At 38.4% G+C, this 12288-nt stretch overlaps 1 protein-coding gene across 1 annotated transcript in view; it reads right to left on the reverse strand.

The window, feature by feature from the left end:
- The window catches only part of Trpm6 (transient receptor potential cation channel subfamily M member 6), a 178923-nt gene that overhangs the window by 24340 nt on the left and 142295 nt on the right, over window positions 1–12288 (reverse strand). The window contains exons 27-30 of the mRNA XM_021151275.3: window positions 11013–11122; window positions 4955–5072; window positions 1127–1218; window positions 210–268 (exon numbers count right to left, since the gene is read on the reverse strand). Of these exons, the coding sequence (XP_021006934.1) occupies window positions 210–268; window positions 1127–1218; window positions 4955–5072; window positions 11013–11122 (379 nt within the window). The remainder of the gene's footprint in view (window positions 1–209; window positions 269–1126; window positions 1219–4954; window positions 5073–11012; window positions 11123–12288) is intronic.

The raw sequence follows: 12288 nt of genomic DNA on the forward strand, positions 1-12288 counted from the left end.
GTGTTAATACAGTATTCTTAAAGTGACTTGGGTGGGGAACTATTACCAGAAACTGAAAAATATGGAGAATAATTTTTCCCATTCTTACTAACATAAGAAAAATCTTGTCACTTCACATGCATTTTGTTTCTTCCTATTCTGATCGTACTACGCCTATATTCCTAATCAACTTGGAGGACAACATCCAAAAGTCACATGGAAATACTCACAGAAAACTCCTGCTGAGGCTGGTGCTCCCGGAATTCCATGAGGGGGTTTTATCTCGGTTCTGTGCAGAAGGGAACAGACGTCACAAGGGTCAGAGCACTCTGACTCCATACGTCCAGTGGCACATGAGCCAAGAACACTTTCTCCCTGCCTCCAATTAACCTCAACTGGGCATTCGTTGTATTTTCAAAATCTTTTAGATGTCATTGCTACAAGAACACCTGAGGATATTTATATAGGTAGTGTTTATAGTTCTCTAGTTCAGTTAGTCAAACCAAAGGCAAAATCAGGTTCCTTGGGTTACTCTGCATCACACACCATGTGTGAAGACATCACTAAAACAAGGCATGGATTTGTAGGTGGAAAAGCAGAGTGCAAAACTGGACATCTGGGCATTAGAGGACCACAGAGAGACCGTCTCCCTGGGACGTTTTCATCCCCTCTCATCCGTGAGCTCATTCCTGCATCTTACACTAAACTAATCACACTAGGAATTCATTGTCTCCAGAATCAATCATTCTAGCCTTGAAAGACTCCAATTGGTAAAAGTTTCTTCTCGGATCAGCTGAAATCTGTCTCACAGTAACTTTTCCATGATCTGCCTCTGAAAAGTATGCTGGAGAGAGCCTGTTTCTCCAGCATATGACAACGTTCACATATCTGAAAAGATGAACTTCTTCTGTTATCTAAGCATCCCCAGGAAAAGCAAATTACACGACAAAAGGGAGCAAAGTCAACCAAGGACTAACGTGGAGGGGTTAAAACCCAAGCAAGGATCAACTCGAGTAGAGTTCCCAAGGATTTCAATCCAGTGCCAGTTAAAATGGAGGCCAGTTATGGGTTGTGGGAATAAAATTAGTGCAGCAAAGTAGAGGACTACAGGCACAAATGTCTTATAAAACTATCAAACTATTTTTACCTCTTGTGGCTGCCTTAGGTGGTCACTGGCTTGTGTAGTATGTCGCTCGATTTCCTTCATTTTCATTTTCTGGTATATGTAAGGCTCTAAACCTTGTTTTTAAAAGAAGAGAAATTAGAAAATTGGTTGAAATGTGTTACATTCAAATCACATCTCCCAAATAGAAAAATCTGGACACAGTACACTTATTTAAACTTAGATATCGTTTTCTCTATTTTTAGCAAGTTTCACCAAGTTTCATTTTCTTTCTTTTTTTTTCTTTAAGTGATTGGGAACTGTATATTCCATTTCTATTCTTCTATAGTTGCATTCATATTTATAATAGCTTCTACTTCTCTTTTGAAATTGTATTCATTATTATTATTATTGCACATGTGGCACTTGCATATGGAGGTTACAGGACAACTTTCTAGTGTCCCCTTCAACTTTTATGTAGAATCTGGGGACGGGACTCACATCTTCCAGCTTGCTCAGCAAGCACCTTACCCACTGAGCCACCACACCTACCCTAACTTTTATTTCTCTCCCAAAGACAGGGATTAAATAGTCCATGATGCTTTTCTGAACACATTCAGCAGCATTTTATATTCACCATCTCCTGCATTCTGCTACCCATACTTTAAAACATATGAAATTTTAGTTGTAAATTAGTAATCCTTCCTTCATATGAATTACCAAACACAAAATCACAATAAATGACAATAATGACAACAGACAGAGAGAAAAATGAATGCTACCAATCAGCTTAATTTTTATGCTTTTCTTAGAATGGATAATGACAGATGTTATTTTATTACGTTTAATCTGGCACCTACAGAGCTAAGAGCTATAACAAATGTAAAAGACAGCAACTGTATTTTTCGATGTTATTTTGCTCTGGAAAAAAGTATGTAATACAGAGAAATACAGAGAAATCTATTGGCATATGATAAAATTTCAATGACCGTGATGTATTATCACTAAAACAAAAAAAAATTATAGGAAAATATGTTTTATATTTTCATAGGATGCTTAAAATTTTTATGAGTGTATGAGGGAGCTCTCTGAGAACTGGAGATGTAACTTAGTTGATAGGGTTCCCAGTGTACATGGGCTCTGAGTTCAATCCCCAGCATTGCATAAACCAGGCACGGCAGTGCACACCTGATACCATGGCATTCAGGAGTTGAATGCAGAAAGAGCAGAAGTTCAAAGTCAGCCCCAGCTACACATTAAGTTTGAGGCCAACCTGGCCTATGTGAGACCCTGATTTGGAGAGAAAATGAGAGAGAACCTTGCAACTCCACAAATTTTATTTCCTTACCTTTTTTTCAATTATTTCTTAAGAGGTTTCAAAAGAAACAAGATTTTTAAGGATGACACCAAGCCTCACCAGATCTTTTGGGCCCTTGGAGTCAGGCATTTTCCCTGAAGAAGATACCTCCTGATACACATATCGTTCTGTCTGAAATTCACTGGAAAGCTCATATGTATTTAAGAATGATGAACTATAATCTAAGAATGACTATAAAGAATGAAATAATGTCATTTGAGGAAAATGGGCAGAAGTCATCAAAGAAAGGGTGGTGATCTGAATGAAAATGACACCCCCCCCTAAACTCATAGGAAGTGGCATCACTGGAGGTGTGGCCTTGCTGGAAGAAGTGTGTCACTGAGGGGTGGGCTTTGAAGTTTCAGAAGCTCAAGCCAGGTCTAGTGGCTCACTGTATCTTCCTGTTGCCTCCACACACAGATGGAGAACTCTAAGCTACCTCTCCTTTGCTCTGTCTGCCTGCATACCACCATGCTTCCGGCCATGACAATAATGGACTAAACCTCTGAACTGTAAGCCAGCCCCCAATTAAATATTTTCCTTTATAAAAGTTGCCATGGTCATGGTTTTTTTTCACAGCAATAAAACCCTAACTATCAAGGAAGCAAAGCAGGGCAGACAGGGTAGGACAAATATCTCATCTGTAAACTCTAGATTTTAAAAAACATGAAAGTGTGTGAGAATTATGTTGGAAGAGGGACCACATGGAGAGAGAATGGTGGCAGAAAAGGTAACACTGAATATGACTGAAGCAGTGTGATAGTTTGTATATGCTTGACCCAGGGAGTGGCACTATTAGGAGGTGTGGCCTTGTTGGAATAGGTATGTCACTGTATGTGTGGCCTTTAATACCCTAGTCCTAGCTGCCTGGAAGCCAGTATTCTGTTAGCAGACTTCGGGTGAAGATGTAGACCTCTCACCTTCTCCTGTACCATACCTGCCCAGACTCTGCCATGCTCCCTCCTTGATGATACTGGACTAAAACTCTGAACCTGTAAGCCAGCCCCAAGTAAATGTTGTCCTTTATAAAACTTCCATTGGTCATGATATCTGTTCCCACCAGTAAAACCCTAACTAAGACAAGCAAGTTGCACACATGTACAAAAATATCAGAGTGAACCCATTTCTTAAAATTAATACATTCTAAAAAAAGTAAAAACTAAACAGGTTATACTGTTTATAAAAGACATATACTGTATAACTAAATATAACATTCGTAAATGAAGAGACATGATTTATCTTAGACTTTTGCAAGGGTTTTTGCTTTTCTTTGCTTGTTTCCTGGTGTGCTTATGTTTTCACTGTGAGGAAAGGTCTCACTACATAACCTATACTGGCCTGGAAGACGCAGTCTTCTTTCCTCGGGCTCTGACATGCTCAAGTTTTTGTCAGGGAGTCATCAGCTCTGCTAGAGTTGTGCTTTATGCATGGCTTTACCATAGGTAAAGGCACAGTCTCTAGTAACCTGTGAGTTAAGTCTAGTAACCTGTGAGTTAAGTCTAGTAACCTGTGAGTTAAGTCTAGTAACCTGTGAGTTAAGGGAAGATAACTAAGCTCCCAGGCCATACTTGTGAACCAACATCACTTTCATTTAATTTCTAATGCTTCATCCAGCTCTGTGTCCATTTGATTCACACTGACTTGATAGAGGGTTGTATCTTAAATACAAAACAGGTTTGACTCACTTTGCCATAATGTTTTCATCTGGACAATTTCTTGTCCTCAAGCATGCACCATACATCACAGGATGCCTCATATCACCTTTCTGACTAGAGGCCAAGAGCATCCCCTTTATCAGGCCAGCAAAGCATGTCTATAGATTTGCCCAATGGCCCAATGGCCCCTGGGGAGGGCAAGGGGTTGGACTTGGTATGAAAAATTATGGTCCTCACTTAGTTGATATTTCGTGTCTTAAGTAATTTCAAATATGTGCTTTTTTTTTCTTTGATCACATGCTTTCTTCTTTAAGTGCACAAAGTTCAAAGCTGTATTTTGTGTGCATTTCTGTTCACAATCTGTCTCGTCTCACTTTACTCCTCATGCTGTGCTTTGCTTGTAGCTCTTCCCCACACATCCCATTAAGTTTAAAAGGCACGTGTCTACTTGCAAATGCCCTATGTGGGTCATGGTGAATAACCAACAATGGCTGGCATCCTGATCCTTACCAGCATCACATGAGCTTTAAGGTTCTGAAAATTAAGCAATTAAGCAAACTCCCCTCCCTGTAAGTCAGACTGAAGGGCACAATTTAGGGCAAACACTCCTTGAATATAAAAGATCATCTATATTTTAATATTTCTTTTCTGTATTCTGATAGCAAGTCCTTTAAGCAAATGAACCTTTGTCCTTTGAATATGCATTATAAAGCAGCAAAGAGCTGTTTCCATTGGAGGCTTCTGCAATCTCCCTTTACCTCATCTCTACTCAAGAGAATGCTAGAAACCACCAGTAGTTTAAACACGACTCTCTAGAGGATTCTGCCAGATGTTAGGGTCTAAGGCTAGATAATCACATACCTAGCTGGCTGAAGTTGGATACAGTGAGCCATTTCTTGCTGAACTCTTCAGTGGTGTTAGTTTCTCCTGGCTCTGAATTCAACTGGTCACTTTGATAGCAGGCATTGACTGTTATTACCTGGAAAGAAAGTCACTTGGTCAAACACAATGGCATTAATCTGACACTAGTTTACATCAATGTTCACAAAAGCATACAGTGGAAGGTGGTAATTAACCTTGGCCACACTTTGAATTACCTTGGATACTTACAAACCCCACCATTCAGGCTAGAAGGTCACAAACATCTGTGTACATGCTCTTTGCAGTCATGATTAAGAACCAGAATGTGGAGTGGGGCCTGAATGAGCATCAGAATCACTCAGGAGCAGTCATTAGCCTGCACCCTCAGGATTTCTATTCAAAAGGTCTAGGAGAGAGGTGGGACTCCGATCTCTAATGAGCTCCCAAGAGAAGTTCACACTGCTGAGTAGAGATCATATTTTTAAAAAACACAGATGTAGAGAGGGGGAAATATTTAAATTCAAAGAACTTGCATTGGAATTCTGCCCCACCAGAACTTGTGTAAACTTGGAAAATAATTTACTATTTCCATCCTTCATTGTCTCCAATATTAAAGCACTAGATAGCTGGTATACCATGTCTGTTTACATCTTTCCCAGGGAAAGCCAACAGGCAAATTGGTAAATCTCAAAGCAATAAATGAATGACATTTGGAGCACTTGAGCTTAGATGCAAGTTCTATTCAAACTCAGACCATTTGCAATATTCTAAACTAAATATTCTTAAATGCTTTTCCCATAGGATTCCAACAGGTCATGGCATTGTCTAGATGGTAGCTTTCCTTATCAAGCTAATTTTCTCCCCTAACAGATGACTTTACATTTATTGTTTCCATTAGGTTTATTTGCTTCTGCTTCTATTTTTTAACTTAATTTGGAGAGGGGGTGAATTTTAGCTATGAGTACTATATGTCATTTCCAACTTCCAACTCCTCCCATGCTCCCAACTCCCTCTCAAACTCATGACTTCTTCTTTAATTATTGTTACATATATATGCATGTGTGTGGGTATGTGTATATACATACAATATGCTGAGCCCATTTAGTCTTTCTTATATATGTATCTGTCAAGCGTTGACAAGATAAATTATTTAATTGGAGGCTTGTCCCCGGAGAAGACTGATTCTCCCTCTCTCTGTAGTCATCAATTGCCTGTAGCTTTCCATCTAGGGGTAGGCCCTTGTGAGATATCCTGCATCCATACTGGCCTATCAACTAATGTTATTGTGAAGACCTTATTTAGGTGACAATATTTTCAAGATTTCATGAATGCAGTTTCCCTGGAAAATATAGAAGACACTACCTTAGAGCAGACATCTTCGTCCTCTGGTTTTTACGACCTTTCTACTTCCTCCCTCATGATCCTCCCTGAGCCTTAAGTATCAGGTTGTGCTGGTGGTGATATATTAGCTGTAGCTGAGCACCCCATGGTCAGGTGTTCTTAGCATTTTGACCAGCTGTGGGTTTCTAGAATGGTTTCAGTCTACTTCATAAAAAAAACCTTCTTTGATGAAAAGTGTGGAGTAGCATACTTCAAGTTGTAAAAGATCATAGAAGCCAAAAGAGAACATTGTACCAGCAAAACTATCTGCCATCATTTGAGAAAGAAACATTTTCCAAGGTACAAACATACTAAAAAAAAAAAATACATGTCCATTAAATCAGCTCTACAGAGAATTCTGGAAGCCATAGTGCAGACTATAGGAACAAGCATCCAAGAGATTACATAAAAATAACAAAGATGTAATTACTGAAACACAAACTAGGGCTAAGAATACAAATAGCAAAATAACAATAATAGTAAACTCCTCATTTACCTAAGGTTAGTGGGCTACATTAGAAATCAAAATCCAAGTTTCTGTTTTCTATGAGGAACTCAGTTTACCTTCAAAGATAGGTGCTGTATTAATGTAAATCAAAGAAAAGGAGTATTCCAAGCAAAAGAGATCAGGAAGAAAACAGCTGTCACTGTCCTAATATCTAATAAAATAGAAATCAAACCAAAACTAACCAGAGGGGTCATCGAGGGAACAATTCAGCCAAAAAGACACTGCAATCCTAAACACATACACACCAAACATTTGTATATTCAATTCCATAAAAACCATAATACCAGATATAAAAGTATGAATAAAGTCTTAAAGTCTAGCTCAAAAATAGTGGGTGATTTCTCTAGCCAACTTTCTCTGGTAGACAGGTCATCTGGGCAAAACATCAGAATTAAATGACAACAGACTTCAAATGGAGTTTATCGATATCTACAGAATTTTCTACCCAAAGACCAAAGAATACACATTCTTACTGAGCAGACCGTGGAAGCTCCTCTAAGATGGACCACATCCTGGGACTCTAAAATGGACCACATCCTCGGATACAAAACAACTCTTAACAAATTCAGAAAAATTGAAACAATTCCATGTGTTCTTTCTACCACAAAGCAATGAAGCTTAAGATCAACACTAAATAAATCCCCAGTAATTACACCAACTCATGAAGATTAAACAGCACATTACCAAATGATGAATGGTCAAAGAAGAAATAAAAAAAAAAGAAATTAAAAGATTCTTGGTACTAAATGAAAATGAAAACAAACCATACAAAACCAAACCTCTGGGACATAGTGGAAGCTCTCCTAACAGGAAAGTTTACAGCTCTAAGTACTTACATTAAGGCACAAATAAATGACTTAATGATACAACTTAAGAACTAGAAAAAGAAGAACACACCCAACCCAGTAGTTGGGAAGAAATAATAAAAATCAGAGGAAAAATTGATTAAAGTAAGGAAAATAATAATACAAAGAATCAATGAATCCAAGAGCCAGTTCTTTGAGAAAGTAAGCAAGACTGACAGACCCTTGAGCCCACTAACGAAAAGAAGGAAAGGGATCCAAATTAACAGAAGCAAAAAATAAACAGGGAAATATTACAACAGACACCAAAGAAATTCAGAATATCATAAAGGAATGCTACAAAAACCTGTACTTCATTAAGGAAATAATTGAAAAAATAGACAAATTTCCCGATTCATGGAACCCACTAATGCTAAGCCAAGACTAAATGACCAGCAACTTAAACAAACCCATAACAAATCAAGAGATTAAGACAATAATAAAAAGCCTTTAACTGCTTCTTATTACAATAACAAAGAAAGCTGCATATTTCAAAACATCAGTTTATTTGGAAAATAAATAAATAAAAAAGTAAAATAAAACATGAAAAGCATGAAAGGAGGTAAATTCTCACAATTAAAGTCTTTCTGACAAAATATTTATAAGATTCATTAGACTAACATGAAAGCAACATCAGAAGTTGTGGGACCTAACTAATGTATGCTTAGAGGTAATTTTATAACGTTGAATGTCTCCATTCAAAAAATAAAAGGTGCAATATATGTATGAGGCTGTCAATGAACAAATAAAATAACACGTTTAAAAAATGGAAACTCCCAGATCATTAACCAATTTTCCTAACTTAAAGCAGAAAGAGAAAATCAAGGAAACCCAAAGTCAACTGAACAAAGGAAACAGAACTGAACTCGGGGAAAGGTCAATAAAATTGAGTTGGTTTTTCAAAGAAAAATCAAAACAGATAAAAACCTAGAGCCAGGCTGACTGTGAAACAAAGAAAGAAAATATAAATTTCAAATATTCAGAATGCAAGAGACAGTGTCACTCTTGGTCCTGCATGAGGCGGTAAAATAATAACCAGAGGATATTACACCAAACCTGGGGTCACAACCTGTAATCACAGCTTCTGGGTCACAGATGGGAGAATAGCGTGAGTCCCAGGCCAGCCAGGGCTGTGCATTGACACTCCGTCTCAAATCTGGGCAGAGGGACGAGGGAAGGAGGGACTGTTATAAATAATGCTATGTCGACTCATAAGATCACAGACACTTGCACCAACTAGCCAAAAGAGTGAAAGAGATGAGCCAAATTACCAGGTGCAGAAATGAGCAGAAAGCATTCAATGAAATGGATAGTTTTTAAATATAGAAAACAAAGCCAACATATGAATTTGATAATCTAAACATCCCTATGCCTATTACAGATACTTAATGTATAGTTTAAAACTTTCCTACAAGGACAGTTTTATTGGATAATATGACTGGATATGTAATGCCAAAAGATTATCAACTTTTCACAAACTCACAAAGAATGCTGAAGGCATATACCCGATGTAGTAAATGCCCCTGGGATAATTCTCATACCCCAAGCAAAGCGATGAGAATAAGGGATGAACAAAAGACAATGTTCCAGGAACACGGGTACAAAAAAAGACTAGCAAAATTAATACCACACACAAACATACAGAGGTGGGTGAAAGCAGTTTATCCAAGTAAACTAGAATAGGCTGGTCCAATGCCCGAAACATTCACTCTGACATTACAAAAATAACAAAGTAAAGAAGCAAACCATTTAAGTTGATATACAACAAAATTGACAAATATCACATTTAATGTGAAAGACAAAGCACGCTCCACCAGGAGTAAAAGCAAAAATTAACAAAATTGTTATACACACACAAACACACACACACACACACACACACACGCACACACACACATGCACACACATGGATATCTCTTCACCAAAATCATTATAAATAAATATAAATATCACAATCACAGGTTTGCTGTTTTAAAGTAACTACAAATAAGACAATTTAAAAATGTTAATACATATGTTCAATACATAGACACATATGTAACAAGAGATATTCAAGTCCTGAATGCTAAAAATTACAAAGAATTACTGAGAAAGGGCTTAAAAGGCCTGCTAGCTAGACATAGCCTGCTTCCAGGGAATCAAACACCTAGATGTGATTAAGGTGGCAATTTCCCCACAACTGGCATGCAGATTCCAAGCAATTCTGTTCCAACTCCCAGAAGGCTTCTGTGTAAAAACTGAAATCTGAGACTAAATTTATATATAAATGCAAAGAACATAAAATAGCCAAATCATTTCTTGAAAAACGAAGGATTTCTTTTATGCATGATTTCACAACTTATAAAGTTTCAGTAGTTGAGATAGATTTAGTATTGGCATGGAGATAGACAAAAATAGAGCCACACATACTGTGGGTCTGTATAGTCAATTAGTTTTTGACAAATGTTAAGGTAATTCAATAGAAAAAAAAGTCACATTTTTTTACGAAAAATATGATAGAATTTTTGATATCCATATGGGAGAGAAAATTCAATCCTTTCGTATCCCCATATACAAAGATTACCTTAAAATGGACTGTAGAACTAATGCAGAAACTAAAAATGTAAGCATCCTATCAGAAACCAGGAGACGGTGTATTAGGTTTAAAGTCTTGAGTTTGAGGGATAAAAGCAAATCTTTAGCTGCAGGATAAAAAGAGTCAAATATTTCATCAACATTTGAAAAGTCATTCTCTACTTCTGTCAACAGTTATGACAATGAAGAGGAGAAAGGGTCTGCACAAACACCCGCGAAAGGCCAGGACACACAGTAAGCAAGCAAAGCAACTTCTACAAAAGACTCAGAGATACATCCCAATGAACGGATGGAAAGCCTCCTAAGAGCTTGGGTCAATACTGACTCATGAGTCTCACCATGATGCAGACTGAGGGACCAACAGTACACCTGAGACTAAGACTGAGCACAATGAAGGCAGATATGGAAGCAGAACAACTGATGTACTCATAATCCACAGGTGGGCCCAGAAAGCCACGTGTTGGCATCTTTGACAATTACATACCACAGAATGCTGACCTTCCTCAACCTTTCCCAAGTACTTGCCAAGGGAAAATGAAAGCAAATGTTCATCGAAAGACCTCGATACAAGTGCTCGCTCAGGCTTTCTTAGATTAGCCCAACACGGAAACAACCAATGGCTTTCAGCTTGTGAACAGAGAAACAAGTCAAAATGTGTGTCTTCACTCCTCCTGGTACAAGGCTCTCAAGTGTGCACAAAAGGAGCCAAGTGGTGAGTTCACTGACTCAGTTGTACAGTAGGAGGAGGGCTTACCGGCACCTGGAGCCCTTGGGTCTTCCTCTTCTTCTTTGACAGGCTCCGGGTCTTGGTTAGCAGTTTTGCTTTGAGCCATGTGGACCTGGTCTCTGGGGATTTTGAATGACCTGGAAAGAAAGAGCATGCATGAGGATGCTGAAGGCAATTAATGGTGATGACTTCATCTTAAAGAGGGGGATAAGAGAACAAAAAAAGAATTATTCTACTTTAATAATCACAGACATTTTCACAACAGTATCGAAACAAATGACACTTTAAAAAAATGTTTGCTCCTGGGGGGGGGCATTCTCATGGAGACTGGGGGGGCAGGGGGCGCTGAGAGGAGGTACAGGATGTGAAACAGTCAGAGGGTGGACCGGAAGGGGAATAAAAATCTGGAGTATAAAAAAAAAGAAAAAAGTAAGAAACTAAAACAACAACAACAATAATAATAATAATAATAATATTAACAATAATAAAGATGTTGCCAAGTGAAAAAAACAGTTTGTTCCTCTCTCAACCATAAATGGGCGTGTTTATCACACCTCTCCCCCTCAGGAATCAGTACAGAAAAAAAAGAGGTGGAAAGAATGATTGTTCGTAGACAGAGATGATGGGTAACTCCAAAAAAATCTAGTTTTCTAGACATAGCAGGGCTGATGTTTCAGATGAACTCCCAGGGACCGTGATAGCATACACCAGGCCTGCACAAGTTCATGGAGATACACATGCAAGAGAGGAGAAGGGGAAGTGAACATTAAGTTTCATACCTACCAGAAGTTATTTGCGATTGATAGCTGCAGAGAAAGAAGGGGAAATGGCTTTTCCCCAAATGGAGTGACACCGGCTAACTCAACCACATCCCAAGCAAGGAAGGCCCATGCTCAGGAGAAGTTATCCAACACAGACTGAACTCTGTGATTTTTTTTTTATGCTTTTTGTTTTGTCTTGGGTTTTCTTTTGTTTTGTTAGTTGTTTGTTTGTTTGTTTGGCTTTTCAAGACAGGGTTTTTCTATGTAGCCTTGGCTTTTCTGGAACTCATTCTGTACACCAGGCTGGCCTCAAACTCAGAGATGCAAGGAGTATGCCACCACAAAAAGGGGCCCATCATGACTGCCCTCTGAAAGATCCAACAAGCAGCTGAAAGAGTCAGATACAGATATTTACAACTAACCAATGGACAGAAGCTGCTGACCCCTGTGGTTGAATTAGGGAAGGCTGGAAGAAGTTGAGGAGAAGGGCGACCCTGTAGGAGGACCAACAGTCTCAACTAACCTGGATCCCTGAGATCTCT

This window comes from Mus caroli, unplaced genomic scaffold (genome assembly GCF_978045245.1).
Source record: "Mus caroli unplaced genomic scaffold, Mus_caroli_1 scaffold_20, whole genome shotgun sequence".
In the NCBI taxonomy this organism is placed as follows: domain Eukaryota; kingdom Metazoa; phylum Chordata; class Mammalia; order Rodentia; family Muridae; genus Mus; species Mus caroli.